The 18,938-nt window shown below is 36.1% G+C and overlaps 1 protein-coding gene across 1 annotated transcript; it reads right to left on the minus strand.

Moving 5' to 3' along the window:
* Positions 1 to 215: 215 nt before the first annotated feature.
* LOC121327974 (plastin-2) lies at positions 216 to 18,606 on the minus strand. The gene is made up of 16 exons (XM_041272369.1): positions 18,474 to 18,606; positions 14,049 to 14,141; positions 12,972 to 13,135; positions 12,198 to 12,327; positions 10,860 to 10,992; positions 10,255 to 10,336; positions 9,915 to 10,080; positions 8,916 to 9,058; positions 7,336 to 7,431; positions 6,819 to 7,014; positions 6,625 to 6,703; positions 5,480 to 5,594; positions 5,159 to 5,292; positions 4,088 to 4,208; positions 3,512 to 3,636; positions 216 to 1,102 (listed from the first exon to the last, which is right to left on the minus strand). Exons 2-16 carry the CDS (start codon positions 14,113 to 14,115, stop codon positions 970 to 972), a joined length of 1,884 nt encoding a protein of 627 aa, XP_041128303.1. The 5' UTR covers positions 14,116 to 14,141; positions 18,474 to 18,606; the 3' UTR covers positions 216 to 969.
* Between the last annotated feature and the right edge of the window lie 332 nt (positions 18,607 to 18,938).

Here is an 18,938-nt window from a genome sequence, read left to right on the forward strand (position 1 = left end):
TTGATGGGATGATTGTAAATCATTGTGCTGCATTTATTTATATCTGAATACTTGATGGATAGAATTTTTTTTTTTAACCATAAAATCTTTATATGCTGTTTATCATGCTGCAAAATACCAGTTATTTTAGTACAAAAGTTTATTAAAAAGCTAGTAACAGGGCCCTTATACACAATAATAAAGAAAAAAAAATGGATTTGACAACAATGTGTAAATGGTTTCTTGCAATTTTAATAGAGGACACACTCATTCTTTAAGACCTGGATTGAATCTAAATTAAAACAGAAGTATAGCTATGGCAAAACCATAAACATTGTTTTTATTTAGGTCTTCAGGTGTCATTAAAAAGGCACATCGCTTCTCTTTCTTTGTTTTGGGTCTTATTTTGGGATCTATTATTTTTGTAAATCATAATCTTCTGCACTAATTACAAGGAGCAATGCTTAAAATAATTGTTGCTAAATTTACTTAATCAATGCAGCACATCTACTCAGATCTAGTAGAGATCATATACATTTAACCGAAGCAACCATGCATCATTTTGAGACTCTTTTGAAGCTGAAGTTTATTACTGCCTCATGGTGTTTTTAGTGCATATAAATGTTATTGTGACCCTTATAGATATATATCATGTGAATACTGACAGTCCCAAAATAGCACGTCAAACACAAAACAGTTAATTTGTTTAAAAAAATAATAATACCAGTAATAATAATCAGTGACAGGCTTAAAAGTAAAATTCCAAAGTAACTCATTTGCATTTCCCATCAGCAACCAATGATTTTTTTTATTTTATTTTTTTATCTGAACTGTTTCCAAGAAAGATTAAATATAATGTGTCTGCTGCAAAGAGTTCAATTCGATGGCACACAGTTGTTAATTTTTCTGGTAGAAGCACTACATCTATTGGTTAAGTCCAGTGTGAGGGAGTGAGGGAAAGCATCCGGGGAGAGCGATTGTATTGTCTCTTCACACTTTCTTCAGGCCTCTCCCCATCAGGCAGGCGAACACCGTCATGACCATTTTGGGCTTCACTTCAACCAGATCTTCTGGGAGGGCATATACTCGGGCTCCGATCTTCCTCGCCATGGAGATGGCGTATCTAAAATGAAAAATAATGGAATGAATTATGACACCATTTCAGAGTCTACTTAATATGCTTATCATCATGTTTGCTTCTGCAAAATTTAAAGAGTGGGTTATCAAAAAAAAAAGGATAATCTACAAACATGTCAGGAGAAATCCATGAAAATTGTATTCGATTGGTTATAGAAAGCAAGGATTAAGTTTATCTAAAGCATATTAAACTGGTCAAGACACCCTTCAATTCACCTCCTGGACATAGGGTCTGATTTTTGAAAACTTCTGTTGGGCAAATCTCTGATAATAAAGCTCTGGAATTAAAAAAAGCCTATCCGTTTTATTTTTGCACATTGCAAATTTACAGTGGCTTGCAAAAGTATTGACCCCCCTTGGCATTTTTCCATTTTGTTGCCTTACAACCTGGAATTAAAATTGATTTTTTGGGGGTTTGTATCATTTGATTTACACAACATGCCTACCACTTTGAAGATGCAAAATATTTTTTATTGTGAAACAAACAAGAAATAAGACAAAAAAACTGAAAACTTGAGCGTGCATAAGTATTCACCCCCCCAAACTCAATACTTTGTAGAGCCACCTTTTGCAGCAATTACAGCTGCAAGTCTCCTGGGGTATGTATCTATAAGCTTGGCACATCTAGCCACTGGGATTTTTGCCCATTCTTCAAGGCAAAACTGCTCCAGCTCCTTCAAGTTGGATGGGTTCCGCTGGTGTACAGCAATCTTTAAGTCATACCACAGATTCTCAATTGGATTGAGGTCTGGGCTTTGACTAGGCCATTCCAAGACATTTAAATGTTTCCCCTTAAACCACTCAAGTGTTGCTTTAGCAGTATGCTTAGGGTCATTGTCCTGCTGGAAGGCGAACCGCCGTCCCAGTCTCAAATCTCTGGAAGACTGAAACAGGTTTCCCTCAAGAATTTCCCTGTATTTAGCGCCATCCATCATTCCTTCAATTCTGACTAGTTTCCCAGTCCCTGCCGATGAAAAACATCCCCACAGCATGATGCTGCCACCACCATGCTTCACTGTGGGGATGGTGTTCTCGGGGTGATGAGAGGTGTTGGGTTTGCGCCAGACATAGCGTTTTCCTTGATGGCCAAAAAGCTCAATTTTAGTCTCATCTGACCAGAGTACTTTCTTCCATATGTTTGGGGAGTCTCCCACATGCCTTTTGGCGAACACCAAACGTGTCTGCTTATTTTTTTCTTTAAGCAATGGCTTTTTTCTGGCCACTCTTCCATAAAGCCCAGCTCTGTGGAGTGTACGGCTTAAAGTGGTCCTATGGACAGATACTCCAATCTCAGCTGTGGAGCTTTGCAGCTCCTTCAGGGTTATCTTTGGTCTCTTTGTTGCCTCTCTGATTAATGCCCTCCTTGCCTAGTCCATGAGTTTTGGTCGGCGGCCCTCTTTTGCCAGGTTTGTTGTGGTGCCATATTCTTTCCATTTTTTAGTAATGGCTTTAATGGTGCTCCGTGGGATGTTCAAAGTTTTGGATATTTTTTTATAACCCAACCCTGATCTGTACTTCTCCATAACTTTGTCCCTGGCCTGTTTGGAGAGCTCCTTGGTCTTCATGGTGCTGCTTGCTTGGTGGTGCCCCTTGCTTAGTGGTGTTGCAGACTCTGGGGACTTTCAGAACAGGTGTATATATACTGAGATCATGTGGCACTTAGACTGCACACAGGTTGACTTTATTTAACTAATTATGTGACTTCTGAAGGTAATTGGTTGCACCAGATCTTATTTAGAGGCTTAATAGCAAAGGGGGTGAATACATATGCACGCACCACTTTTCCGTTATTTATTTTTTAGAATTTTTTGAAACAAGTTATTTTTTTCATTTCACTTCACCAATTTGGACTATTTTGTGTATGTCCATTACATGAAATCCAAATAGAAATCCATTTTAATTCCAGGTTGTAAGGCAACAAAATAGGAAAAATGCCAAGGGGGGTCAATACTTTCGCAAGCCACTGTATACTACTGACATTGAAGGTACAAGTGGATATACAGTATATACTGAAAATCCACTTTAAAACGTTTTAAAAATCAGGCCCTTGGGACATTCAGAGGTGTTTCAAAATGTAGGCAACTGAACAAAGGGTGCTGAAGACAAAGGGATTTTAAAAACCAGTGTTACTCCACTGCAATTGGCTGTGTACATTAATTAAAAGAGGAATAAAGACAACTGGATATTTGTTTTATAATACAGTACATGACTTTAGTACAGCCTTCAAGGCTTTAATCACTAGCGACAATATCACCTGCCCTCAATTTGTTGCGCTAGACTATTGTATTCACATGCTAAAGCAGTGTTGTGCTTGTAAATCTGCATGTACCTAATTACAGTAAGGTTTTCATCACAATGAAGCCATGTTAAGAACACATAAAAAATAAACACATACTTGGCATTGTTGAGCTTCTCTTCCTCTGACAGATCCTCCATCTTCAGGAGGTCGTATCTTATTGATCCGGGCTGGATTGCGTCAATTAGATTCAGTACTGGCATGCTGGTGCTGATTTGACCATCCTGCATAACAAAGGCATTATCAGCACTTATTTTATACTGACCCGGTAGGTTTAAGATGATAAAGGGTTAGTAAAGCAAAAACAAGATGATCAAAACTGTGGATGCCTCTTTGCACCTTACTAGTGGACTTAAGAAATATATTTGTAATAAATACTGCATAGAACAGACGTATGTTCTCACTTTCACAATGGGAGGCTGTTGAAGGGGACAGGTTAACGGCTACACCATGGTGATGATACATGTTTCTGTGAGCTCTCTAAGGCCACGCTGAGGTTCTAAACCCCTTTAAAAAGCCACAGGGTTGTGATGACAAACAGAAAATTATATACAAGGTCAATTTAAACAAGGATGCATTACTTACGATAGCTCTGATATTTCATAATGCTCAACTGTACTGTGTATATTTTGTGATGTTACTGTGGATTGCTAGAAACGTTCCACTGTGACATACCTTGAAGCCTGAGATGGGGTCTTTCCCAGCCTCCGACAGAGTTTGGTTAACCCATCTGACAATAGTGTCATCGTTGACCTTCTCACCACCGCCAATATCTTCAAGGATATTCAGGGTGTATCTACAAACAATATAGACTGATGTGGCAAATATGCACTTTCTATAAATATCAATATACATACTTCTTATTAAAACTACTGCTCTTGTGTAGAATGACATGTCTTTGTGGACTTTTTATTACAACTTTTATTTACAGTTAATGACGGTTTGTAAATTAATGCTGTATATCACAGCTGTGCAACTGATGGCTCTTGAGCAACATGCAGTATAATCTCACCGAGGTTCACACTGTGGCTCTTTTGATTACGAGGTTCCATATCTCATTTAAGGCTGTTAATAGATTTGAAAAGAGTACAAAGACAGACGGCTGTCTTTAATAGAAGCTGCTGTCAAAATGCAACAAAACTAACAAGTTTATCGCATTTAAGTGCTAAAATAGAGAGCCACTTTAATCTGAAAAAATAGTGTCTAGCAAAAAAATAAAAATAAAAAGGGTTGGACATCATTGCTAAACATTATAAAATACTTTCTAATAACAGACAGAACTCTAATTACTATTTACAATGTAGTTACACTGTAATAATGGTTTTCAACATATGTAATTACAATAAAATCCAATGACCAGAAGAGTGGCTATATTATAAAACTATTTATATTAGCAATCGTTCTTCTGAGTTATATTTTGTAGATAAAACACCCTTTATTACAATATCAGTAATTTTGAAGTAACTTCTTGTTAGCCATATCATTGTACCTGTTATCTGTTTTTACATAAAGAATTTTAGGTCAGACTTTTTTTTTTTTTTTTTTTTTTTTTTTAACTTATAAAATTTTTACCAATTTAGCTTTGAACACAAATATACCGAGCTGTCAGAATCTCCCAGGATGGCTTTGTGCTGGCTGACTGCTCAAAAGCAGTTCAGAGAATTGCAATGAAAAAATCTCAGTTTGATGTTTTCTTTTCTTTTTTATTCAATAAAATATTCCCGTCAGGCCACAAGGTGAAGTTACCTTCTCATCAGCTGCCACATCAAGGCCAGGGTTAGTTTGTGATTTCCTTCATTCAGGTCCTGCCCGGCAATACCCACTAGGGAAAAGTTGGCTTTGTTTTTCCCCAATTCAACCGCATAGTTGCAGTTTTCCAGCTTTGTAACAATATAAAAATAATCATTATTGTAAACACTGTATTTAAAAATAAATAAATATAAAAAAAACTAGCACCACTGTTATGTAGAAATCTGATAATGTTACTTTTACATTACCATTCTCCCATGCTCATGGCATTGCACCTGCCCTATATGGGGGTGTGGTTTGGCTGGGATGGCAACTTACTTTCTTCATGTTGCCTCCTAGTTTGGGGTAAGGGGGTTTGTTCACTCGGCTCCATTCGACTGGAACCTTGATCTTCTCATACAACTGGAAGATTACCAGAGCATCGGCCAGGTCCCTGCAAGAGGTAAATGAATGTCTTACAACCAGATTACCTTTTCAGGATGTGGTTTTACATAAAATAATTGTGACTTTGTTACAACACCTCTACTGCCCTCATGGCATTCTCTAATGTATTTGAATGCAATTATAAACATCGAAATCCTATTAAGATGTTTAGTAAAAACAGGACAAAGACCAGTACAGTGCTCCCTGACTTCTTGAAATGATGAAAACAATGAATCAGTGAAGGGCACTTACACAGTAGATTCTGTAGTTGTTGTTTTTGTTTTTGTTTTTTTCTTTTGAGTGTGTAACCAGATTTAAAAATGAGGTTCATGAAGATAGTTCTAAACTGTTGTTAAAGAAGTCAGTAAAATTCTAAGACACAAGATGAGTATCGAACTGTATTTTACTTATAAAAAAAACATTTAGGGTGCGTGTAGTGGAAGTAGGTCACGGTAATGTACTTTTTCTTGTCACTGATGGCTCTGTTGTTATATTTGCACCTATTGATGGGGATCAATGGCACTGACATACTTGTTCTGATAACATTAACAGCCATTTTGCTTGTTTAGATAAAAAAAAAAAAAAAAAAAAGTTGCTAATACTGAGCTGGACCAAAAGCCTAGTAATCCGTCCTTTGTTGTGGAAGTGAATAATATCCTACAGTTCTGCTTGTGAGATAAATAAATCAATATAAAACACTGTAAGAGCAAACACGACAAACAAACGTTTCAGAATTCTCAGTCCTCTAACCGGGTCCGACTGGTCTACAATGTCTGATATCATTTATTATATTTTTTGGGAAAAAACAGCAGGTTTCACAGACCCCAATTAGCACTAACCTTGAAGTAATGTAACGTTAGGTAATGTAGTCCAAGACTAGTGCTAATATGGAAATTCAACAACTTCATACTGGTATAAAGTCTCTGTCAGTTACTGTTCAACTCTGAAACACTGAATAACACTAAGAGCTAACAAAATGTCTACATTCCCAAGATTCAAGAGACGTTTAACAGTCTGGCTAAACATATCTGGCTCCTTACCCATAAAGGTGATTGACTCGTGGATTGACGCCCAGTGAATTCACCCAGTTCCTAAAAGTCCTTTCTTCTCTTGTTTCACCTAGGCAGCAGAGGAAACGTTACCCTATTCCATGCATTGACTAGTTACAAAAGCAAAGGAACAACATTTCCAGTTTTCTGGGCGGTTTGCCTTTTGATTACAGAGATCTCCTCACCTTCAATGGAACTCCAGTCGATGTCCTGGTTTTCTGGTTTCTGTAGAGCTGGGTATTTGTTAAACAGGTTGGCAACAAAAGCCAAGTTGAGCTTGGGATTTCCACGCACAACATCAGTGGCCGTGACAAACTGCCGACATCCCAGTCGATCAGCCTGTACCAGCATGCACTCGGCTCTCTTGACATCATCCTGTTCCTAAAGGGGTTCAATCAAGTTTTTGGATTGAATTGAGCACCGGTGACATTTCCTCACTGACCTCTCTGCTGCCTTGGTTACCATCATGGGTTAGTATGTGGTAAGGCAGTGCAGGAGAAAATAACACAAAACATCTCTTCTTTGAAATGACAGATATCGGGTTAAAATCTCAAAGCTTATTATTCTAACTTGTCATAAAAGTCAGCCATTTTATTTAGGGTTTTTGCATGTAGTCTTAAAAGATCCAGAAAAACAACCAGCAAACTTGTATAGCTGCAGGATGATCATTTAAAGACCAAAACATGAACCATGAAGACTTACTCTTAAACCAGTCATGTCAACTTCAATAGCAGGTATTCCATCTTCCTCTCCCTTGGGTGCAATCTGATTGAGCAGCTGATAGTAGGCTTTGGAGTCCTTTAGCAATTAAACAAAGAAAGCCAAAACTTAAATACTTTAAACTGATACAACAAATAATCTTATAAATACTATACAACATAAAGTTAAATCAAACTTGTATATATATATATATATATATATATATATGAAGAAAGATACCTTTGCAAGGTTGCAGAAGTCATTCAGCTAAGTTAAAAGGCAGAAGACAGCGGAAAGTCCAAAGAAGAGCAGAAAGTTCAATACAAAATAAACAAGGATGAAAGGGTTAAGCCATCAAGGAGAGAGAGAGAAGCCAGGGTGGACTACAGCATCAGACATGATAAAGCGGCTACAAAAAAAAACAGTACATATATTAGCATATATTAACACATACTGAAAGGATAAGCTTTAGATTTTTTTGCCCCAAGAAAGGTTCAGATACTAAACACATCTGGATTTATAATATCAACAGATGCTAACAATTCATCAAAAGTTTATTGCATTAATAGTTTTTTTTTTTATTGCATTTAATCATTTCCAATTTGCATCAACTAGATTTTTAGGATTGAGAAAAAAAAACTATATGAACATATTTTTTATTTTTTATTTATCATCATATATTATTTCTTAGCAGACACCCTTATCCAGGTAATCAAATAAACTACAAAATTATATCATAAAAGTCTTCGGAAGCCATAATAGTACAGTATTTCATTTTAGATTTTGAAATGTTATATTTTTCAATTTGTACGTTTTTCATTATGTATGTGGAAAACTACAAAGCAGTATGTAACACAAGATTTTAGTTTCATTTGACTTTATGAAGTAAAATGAGTTAATTCTATAGAATAATGCAAAACTTTTCACCTTAGCTTTCTAAGCCAATTATTATTTTGCAACGTGTGGTATTATTGACGTTTTCTATACCAATGGAGCATGATATTACAGTAGGGACTCATGGAGCGTGGTCCTGGGCTTATAAATGATGCCTTGGGACATTCCATTATTATGTGGGGATTATTTAGGATTCAAAGTAGTTAGCAGTTAAAGGATGTGCAGCTTTTTACTTCGACAGTCATAAGTTTGCACAATCAGTCGTTAAAGGAACATAAACCAATTCAGGATAATCCTTGGAGTAGAATAGCAAGAACATATAAAAACCACAAAAATACAGATTTACATGAGAATCAGCAGAAGCAGACTAAAATAAGATAAAGCAACAGCATGACAGCAAGATGTGTTAGATTCCAGTAGATTGTAAAAAAATGTATAAACTGCAAATCTTTGTGCTAAGCAACAGCATGCATTTTAGAGACTCGGTAATCATTTTCTTTTATCACTGTTTGCAGGGAAGTCATTCAAAATGCTCTAACAGAATTATTAGGTAATGAAATTAAGCAAGTAGACAAAGTTGAAACTGGATCTGCTGTACTGTATAATGTGCACAAAAAGAGAACGCAGTACAAAAAGATACTTGTCATAAATTCCAAATGAGGAGACATGCAGTTGACCGCAGTGGTTACCTTGATGTCTGAGCTGAAGTTGTTGACTTTTTTGCAGCCAGCGTTCTCCAGGTGGTAGTTGGCCCAACGCAGAAGCAGCTCCTCTGGTGACAGCTTCATCAGGTCCTCTAGACTCTCCCCGTCCCGCAGCAGCGCGATCAGGGCTGGGCACAGACAGAACAGTGGATTGATGAGCATATTCTAATTAATGAATAGGATGCCTTTCAAATAAAAAAATACAGTACCATAAGACAATCACGCAATTGCATACTGTAAATAATAAAACAAATAAATTAACAAATAAAGTACTCGTACACCCCAAGACTTCTTTTTTTTAATCTCTTTTCAAATTTGAAGTGCTTAAAACAATGTCCCAAGTTCCAATGTATGAATCATATTTACATATGGTGGTAGTAGATGATATCCACCAGGTGGCATATAGACAAAAAGTAGACCCCTTAGAACCAGATTCTCAGTTTAACACAATCTCTGCTAAAATATCACATAGGGTTATTTACCATTTCAATGACTCAATTATAAATATTCTAGTATAAATTAACACAGTGTGCCAAATCAATCAACAAGCAGTGTGTAGATCTGCAGATTTGTAACTGTATGTCAGTTGCCAGCTTGACTACAATGCTGATAAAAAACTTTAGTCTCTTTGTTGGGCTGAAACACCAGTGGCGCACTTTTATTAGCGGCCAACAGAGTCCTACCTTATATACTGGGGTATTGATGTTTTACAAAACTAACTGATAAGCAAGTAGAGCTAGTCTCAGCTCCTGTAACACAAATTTAACACATACTTGCCCTTTCCACTATTTACAATTTATTACAACACAGTGCATGACATGACCCTCCTCTCCTCTCCTCGTTTTAAAACCATATTACATGTATTATGCAGGTAATTTTACACCAAATATTCAACAAAAGGTAATAAGAAAATGGATTCAAAAAACCTTGGTTAGCATATCTGCTTTACATATTGTAGCTATCTACTCAAAGCTTCTTTTTTACCTTCATTCCTGCTGATTTCAATGTCTGCAAACAAGCCAATCTTGATGACCTGCCACAGCAGACCCAGTACCAGGTAGGGCTTCCCCTCCTTCAGGTCCTCCGCCCCGATATTCACTACATGACACCCAATAGCAGAGGCTGAGTTCAGAGCCAGGTTCAGGTTTTCCTGTCAAATATCAGTTAAAACACACACGATTAAAGCTCTGTAATCGGCTTCTTTGTAGCACAACTGAAAGTAAATGCATAATGCTTGCATGCTGATTTTCAGATTGGTCACCCTAACCATCTAGAGATGCTATATGTAATAAAGAATACTAGAGCTGGATTATGTTTCCAGTACCTGGATTGTAAAAGGTGTGAGTTTCTTTTTGTTGATTGTTCTTTCGTCAATGGTGTCAGGCACTGAAAGGTTGATCATCTTACTGGAAAGAGAAAATTAATCTTAATCTTAACTAATGTCTTCTTCTTGTTTAGATTCACCTTGTGCATCAGTATTGGTTTCAGTCATCACATCCTAGTGACTTTTACAAACTCAGAAGTTTAAAGCATTCCCTCTGGCCTCTATAGAGCTCTCAAACACGTCTTAAGCTGGTACACCTGATTGTGTCCATTAATCTGTGACCTGTACACCTGCAGTATGGCTCTTTCACTGGGGAATACAAAATTCAATACTTTTTTCCCCCCAACAAAGTGGAGCCAGAATTGTGAAATCAGGTGGATAAACCATACAAATAAACACATAAATAAATAAATATTCAGACGTGAGTTAAAAATCGAACTTAAGCATTTATTTTAAAAAGATGAGCCTTTAATACAAAACAGTTCTACCTAGAAAGATCCCATAGTTGTAGCTTAAAAAAAAAAATCAATTTACATTTACAAAAAAGTGTTGTGAAACAAAGCAGTAATGCTTTATCAGCTCAAAGTAAATATAGCAGCCCCTACCAGAGAACAATCCCGTCCCCAACGGCGCTGAACAGGTCGTCTGTATTGGGGTCCATCGGGAGAAGATGCTTACAGTCTGGATCACTTTCCAGCTTTGTATTAACCCAGTTAACAAAGGCGTACTTTTCTTCCTCTATTAATACAAGAACAGGTATTCCAAATTAGTGAGGGTGGCTTTAAACCCATAAACCCTGAAAGGAAGGCTTAAATAGCAGAACTCATTTCAACAAAGGGCCAGTGGGCTTGTCTATAGAGCAGTATACAGAATGTGTGACTGCACTGCAAGAAGGGGAGCACTGAAAATGGCAATGAATCTGGCACATAACATGACAGTTGATTTTTAAACTACACAATGTTTATCTTTAAGGCAGTTTCTATAATAGTCTGATATTGTTTTTATAATATAACCATACTGTTCAAAACCGCTTAAACCCACCACTGCTAATGTCACCTTCTGCTTATTATCACCACAATAATTATAATGGAAATCATTAGCGGCAAGTTCCTGATAATATCACTTTGGTTATTATTACAATTAACAGTCTCTTAATTAATAGTTGCTGTACAGTATTGAAATGTTATGAATATAACGTACAGTAGCACAAAATTGCCTACAGAACACTGCAATGTGTATGTGTGCAGCTTTCTTGCAATGTTTTGCACATGCTGAAAGGACAGTGAAAATGTATTTTATTAATGCACACAACTATACCTATAATGTATTTTATTAATGCACTAGACTATACCTAGTACTTTATTTGAGTTCCACTACAATACACACATATATAATTCAAATTGATGATGCATTAAGAGGACTTTATTATTCAAACACAAGAAGCAAAAAATATGACCTCACTAAACCCTTCAAACACAGCTCAAAACGTGTCTGTGTATATTCGACTTTTTTATTCATTACATTTCACCATTTCTCATCACAAAACAAATTCAAACAGGGGAGCTCCCATCAAGCAACATGAAAAGAAAGCACATGTTAATGGGTAGCTCCCAATAGGGAACCAGGGTGATTAATCAATCAATGAGTCTTTAGTTGAGGCCATAAAAAAAGCAGTGACTGTGCTCTATTGAGCAGTGACTGTGCTCTATTAAGCAGTGACTGTGCTCTATTAAGCAGTGACACTGTGCTCTATTGAGCAGTGACTGTGCTCTATTGCGCAGTGACTGTGCTCTATTAAGCAGTGACACTGTGCTCTATTGAGCAGTGACTGTGCTCTATTGCACAGTGACTGTGCTCTATTAAGCAGTGACACTGTGCTCTATTGAGCAGTGACTGTGCTCTATTGCGCAGTGACTGTGCTCTGGCGTGGCTCTGCTGCTTACCTGAGTAGGAGTGCTGTGTTCCTACGCTAGACTGCTCCGAGGTTCCCCCAATGGCACAGATTCCTTCCTTCTTATTGATTGCCTTTCTGAAGGTTTTGGCAACTTCTGTGCTCTTTAGGCCATGGACAATCTTTTTTTTTTTTTTTTTTTTAAAAAGAAAAGGCCTTTTTTAAAAAAACGTCATACAAGTTTACCATAGTGAAAGCACAGCAAAGTGTAATAAAGCATAGTGAAAGCACTGTCAAGCATAGGTAAGCATTGTAAAATACTGCAAGGTATAGAAAAGAATATTAACAAACATGGCAAACCAGGGTAAACAATAGTAAATGCATAGTATAACCATGGGAAAAGCATGGCAAAAATGCAAAAATATTGTGCAAAAAGAACACCGTAAACTTTTATAAGAGACACCACAATATGCTTTGTTTGCTTTTATTGAACCTGATGTCTAATTATTCAGGAATTCCTATTCATAAAACTTTAAGGGCTGTTTTAAGGACTGTTTTTTGAAGAGTGTTTTATGAACATTATGTTAGGTTAAACAGTGCTTTGAAAAGAGAAGATAAAGTAATACATCCTACCAGTGGCAAAAAATAAATGTAAAGCGTTCTTAAAAAAGTCAGATCAAACTTTGCTTAAAACAACTTTTATTGAATAGGGCCCACTATTCCTTCACTCGAACATTTTCCTCTATTTAACAGTTTCTATGTTACCTGCCTAGAAGGAAACCACTCATTTTGGACATTTGCTAGCATAGGACCACCATTGACTTACATTTATAAACTCGTCAAAGCTGATCTGTCCATCATTATTCAAGTCTCCTGCAGTCATGAGGTTTTGAACAATTTCACGGATTCTATAACCGGGTAAGGAAAAATTGGCTGCCTTGAATAGATCACTGAGTTCATTGGCGGTGATGAACCCATTGGAATCAACATCTGCAAAAGAAAGAAAGAAAGAAAGAAAGAAAGAAAGAAAGAAAGAAAGAATATTACTGCATTACAGTACCCAAACTCCTTAATCAATTTATTGTGGCACATTGTAAAACACATCTTTCATGCATATTTTTTAACCTTTGTTTGAATCCCTTTCTGCTAAAGCATAGCTTTTTTTCTGAAAAAAAAGCTGTTACTGTACCAATGTATTAATCAGTATTGCATCTTATAACATGTTTTGATGATTAGCAACAAGGTTTATCAGAAAGCTACCTATACAATTATCTTTAGTATCATGATGTATCATCAGGTATTTGATAACATAAATTATAACAGATAAAGCGTTACCCATCTATTTTAAATCCATCATTAACACTTTCAAATAAATACAATTCAAACCATGAGTGGACCAGTGTCTTTTAGTTTAGGATTTAGGTAGAGATAAACCATCTGTGCTTGTCATGTGAAAAAGGAAGTTTCAATACCTGTAAACCTGTGAAATAAAACAACGGGGCAGGTAGACAGTAGATATCTGATGCAATAATTAACAAACCTGCCAGGCTGGTAATGGAAAGCAACTGCATTAGCAAACTGAATAGAATATACAGAATATTGCAGGGTTCTGTACACTGCATGATGTCATGAACTTTACAACCAGCTTATAATATATAGAATAATTCAAAAGTATAGTGAGTTTTAATCCAACATCGCTTCCAACAGATACAAGCCATCTGATACAAGCTATCAGAGAATATTTAGAAGGCTGTATCACATCAATATCGAGGTCTTCTATACACACACATTATAAATCATAAACAGCTGAGGTACTGGGTCTCCTCATACATTGGTGACAGGTGTCAGATGTGAGGTAGGTGTGACTTGTCAGGTTCTAAGGGATTCTGAGGGGATCTCTCACCGATCTTTGAAAAAGCTTCTCTCAGCTCCTCTACTTCCTCCTGAGAGTATTGTGTTGGTGCAGCCATCGTCTCAAATGCTCAGCAGCTGAAACCTAAAATCACATATTCTTATTTAGTGCATGTATCCTCTTTCATAAAAACCAGCGAACAGGCACAAGAGGGCAGTATAGCAATACAAAAAGAGAAGCTTATTTCTTTGTCCACATTCACAATGATATTCTCACTAGGTCTATGGGTGTTTCTCATAGCAGTGGTGTTAAATTATGTTAAAACCTTTTAATTGTCACAATTTTGAAGGAAATGTTTGACATAACAAGGGATCATATTCTTGTTTTACTAAGTGACGGACCTCGTCAGTTACAAAGAGAACTCAGTTTTCAAGTTTTCGTTTGCTTTTAATTTAGTTCCCTTTTATTTTTCAAAAATAATGTCTATTTTAAAATCTGGAATGTTCCTTCAACATCAAATGAAATTGCTCCAGACTTTAAACAGCCCTCTCTTTACAATTTTGCAGTGCCTGCAGCATTAACTTCTGCTTGTGTTTTGTTATGAAACTTCCTCTAACAACTTCTACTTCAACAAAAAACCACAAGCACATCTGAAAAAAAATGATCTCATTCAAGATAGCTTGAGCCATATACAAACATTCCCCGCTAAGAGTTTATAGTAATGCACAGACACAGTAAAAGCATTATGTAAAAATCCCCATACAAATTTACCAATCCTAAAATGCCTGTCCATTTCACACCATTGCACAGTAATTAGGGATGTAAATACTTAAAGTTTAAATGCTTACATTTTTTTTCCAAGTGTTAAACGTATAGAATTTTACATCAAAAATATGCAGAGATTATGTATGCTAATACAGGGGTTAGCCATAGTGTCTACATAGTAATACGTGTACAGTGCAGGCCAATTTACTTCATATGCAATTACATTTCTTATACATGTGTAATATGGTGACTTCTGGTTGGTTACAGACATTCCCAATACAATTAAGTTTAAACGTTTAAAAGCATTTAATTCGAAAGTTGTTAGGAAATTAGACAGAAGCTAAAAACCCTACTGGTAATGAATGTATTCAGGCTTGAATCTGTACACAGCAATGGTGCAGTCTGTTAAAACAGGACTCCTAACACTGTATTGTTATAATTTGGCTCTGGAAAGACTACTGTATGTTAAGGGTTAATGCATTCTGAACTGAACTCGGTTGCTTCAGTTTTAATGCCACACCACACCCTATACCCTGTATTTATTTACAGTAACAAGACGCTATCATGCCTAATCACTGGTCAGAGTGACAGGATGGGACCCCTACATGGCTAAATTAGAGTATGAAATTGTTTTGTTAAATATCGGTTTGCTTCTGGTCTGCTGCTTTGAATCTGGTGCCTAGCTGCTCTTCTTGTCTCACGGATTGTCTCAGTCAATCAGGATCATTGTTGATATGTCTAAGGTAGTTAGAATCTTGGCATTCTCACTCTAGCTGACAAATAAGACTAAATTTTAAAAAGTATCCATACACGAAAAAAAAAAAAAATAATTTCACAATAGTACTAATACAACTTGCAGTCATTCGGCTTGAAAATTGCTTAATTATAAACCTCATGAACCTCCAAACCAATGAACTACATGAAGGAAGTGCCCCTGCAATGTTTGTTTCCTTTAACTGAGTTCTATGCTCTTCATAGGAAGTGATGTGTGTGATTTTTAATGCACAGACTTTTTAATGCATTGAAATACATTATTTGGTTTTGGTTAATAAGTCATTGTTTCACAATAGTCAAAAAGAACAAGGTTTCAGTTATCCAGTGTGCCAGTTTGGTAGGCATGTAAACCTTGTTTCAGAAAAAAGAGAACTTAAACATTGAGGACATTTTTAGTTCCTGTCAAGTGTCTCTTAGCAATTTTACCTCAGCCACAGTACATGCCATGTCTTTTGCTTTTTAACAAGCTTTAAAACCACGTTTAAAAATAAATGGCATGAACAACTTGGTTTGATGCAAGGATATATATATATATTATAATATATCTATATATCTATATTATATATATATTATCTATATATATATATATATATATATATCTGTAGTCTAGACTAAAACCCTTTAAAACAAATTATGTAGTGAAATATTGAAAACTGTGATTTAGTGAAGAGCGCTTACACAGTGATATATATACAATTAACTCTAAACATGGCCAATCTGTAAATTAACCGAATTTGGGGATTATCAAATCATGAAATATAGATTGAGCACAGTATGCATATTTTTCTTTTTTTTTTTACATATCCAGCATGTAAATAGCATAGAAACCCCTTTATGTGAACACAGCATGTTCCATACCCATTCACATTGGGATGCATGCAGCTGTCATAGAGTGGCATCCTCTATATACTTTACATCTACACCACATCCTGTGACATCAATTCTCAGAACTGGTAACCTTTAGAGAAGTGTTTAAAATCAACCTTCTAGAGTGATTCCAGTGCAGGTGTATATCTATGTAAAATGAACAGATCTAAAATACTTTTTTTAACTTAAGACATATCTTTTTGCATGGGTTGTTTAAGGTGTTTGATTTCCTAAGCTACAGTAATGGCAATCACTATGTGAAGAAAAGGCATTAATGGTATGGATTTCTTCATTTGTTCCCTTAATTATTATTTTCAATTCTATTTACTAATTCAACTTCATCAGACTCAAGGAGGGAACCTGGCATACAAGTAATTACGTTTAGGGTTTCCCCCTTTCTTCTAAGTTCTGTCAGAAAATTTCCAAGCAAATTTCCATTTCTTTCTCAAGAGGCTCAGGGGCTTACTTGATCGATACTTCAGTATTGTTCCTGTTAAAGCTGAAATACTATTCACAATTAATGACTCATCTGAGCAGAGGGACTATATGTGATGAAAGCACGGCCTAGTATTATATTTCAATTATGGTGGTGCCCTTGCAGCCTCTAAAACAAGAACCAAGGAAAAACTGATTAAAGTCGCTATTAATATAAAGACAAAACATCCATTATGTTTATCTCAGTTTTTGGTAGATGGTAGACAGCTATCTTTAAAACTGCTGCAAGGGTTGAGCAAGGTGCATATTTTAAACTGCGCCCCACCCTCTGTTATATGCACATGCAATTCTTGGTCAGTCACAAAGACAGCAAAGGTGTCAATTCTCACCAGCTGTAATGGTGAACCAGTCTGATAGTAAAGCTCTTACACATTACAAACAGACACAAAGGCTGAATCAAAATCAAGCCATTCAGTAGATGGACAATGTGTAATAGGTTTGTTCTGGTTAACAAACCAAAAAAGAGTTATATCTGTTCAATGAACCACATTGCATCCCATGATGAATCTAATTGTATTTACAGTTACTGTTTTATTTTGACAATAAAACCAATATGTTAAATTTAACAAACAATAGTACAGTATGATACACTGTGATTAAACAAAACGTATAGAATTTTGGAAACTTCACAGTACACATACTGTAATTAATTTTAGGTTCATACTGAAAAGGGATAGCATTTCGTTTTTATACTCAGCTTCGGCACAACAGTTTAATTTAAAGAAGAAACTTTCACTTCAAATTGAAGCAATTAATACATCATTAAATAGCACATTTATGTCATGATCCAAAAAATAGAACGTACAGTTTTAACAAGCAATATTTTCCTGTCTAGTCAAATCCCTTTATGTGAATAAATCTGGTGAGTAATTCTTATTTGCTTTTTTTCGGTGACCAGACTTCAAGTGAAACTTACTTTAATAAGACAAAAATGGATTATAAATATTTGGGTGTGATTCTGTACGACCAACAGTCCTTGACACTGCAGTGAGAATACACCATAATGTTAAATGACCCAGTATAGCAGAAATACAGATTTACTAGACTCTAGAATCTAAAATACTTCAAATTGCAGTATCCCGTGGATCCCAAAAGTATAATATGAAAAGCTGAGAACAAAAATCCTTAAAAAATAGCATCCAGCCCTGTGAATTTTAAAACACATCATAATATTACCAAGATCCCAGCTTAAAAATAATCATACCATGCTCAGTTACTTTTAGAATCTTTTTAGAGAAATTACAATTTATCAGCTTAACGGAAAATAATGCAGGTATATACTGTAGTAAATGCACAGTGTTTGTAACTTGCCCAAGGCAGTTATATTAACCGCATGTGTGAGATATAATCTCCTCATCTGAGCATTAATGCCTGTGTTCTGCAGAATGAGGCCACTGGGTTCCTGTTGATCTGGGGAGCTGTGAAGCAGCATGCAAAAATTTATTGAGCTCAGACAGCAGCAGTGCATTAACAATTTAGCAAACAGACGTGCCCAGCAAAGGTCTCCCTCCACAGTTCCAGGGCCCAACTCTAATATAGACTTTCCGGATAAAAGGCAGTAAATTCAAATATTACCTTGTTAAAATGTGGATCACTCTTGGTTCGCTCTGAGTTTAAAAAAAAAACTCTTTGATCTGCTCTGCAGAAAGGCAACCAGTAACGGCAACAGCAAAAGCGACAACTAAACTTACCCAAACTAAAAGGGAAGGAAGTGACAAATGACACATCATGATTTGTGTTGTGTCTTTATAAGGCAATCTATACTGTTGAACTCCCACCTGCTCACATGTGCAAAGCTCATGCTGATGAAATTAACAGAACATTTCTATTTCAGAACCTTCTACAGAGTGAAATAAGAAAAGACATTGAATTAGCAAGGACTTCAAATTTGGTCCCCATGTTGCCAAGAATTGTATGGTGACCATAATACTCCTTTTAAAATGTTACACGTTATACAGCATGTGCAAAGCTATTATTACCTTAGTTCTTTCTTAAAGATCCCACTCCTTTTGAAAAGTATCAAGATGATTAACTTTCCTC

This window comes from Polyodon spathula, chromosome 15, assembly GCF_017654505.1.
Source record: "Polyodon spathula isolate WHYD16114869_AA chromosome 15, ASM1765450v1, whole genome shotgun sequence".
Taxonomy (NCBI): domain Eukaryota; kingdom Metazoa; phylum Chordata; class Actinopteri; order Acipenseriformes; family Polyodontidae; genus Polyodon; species Polyodon spathula.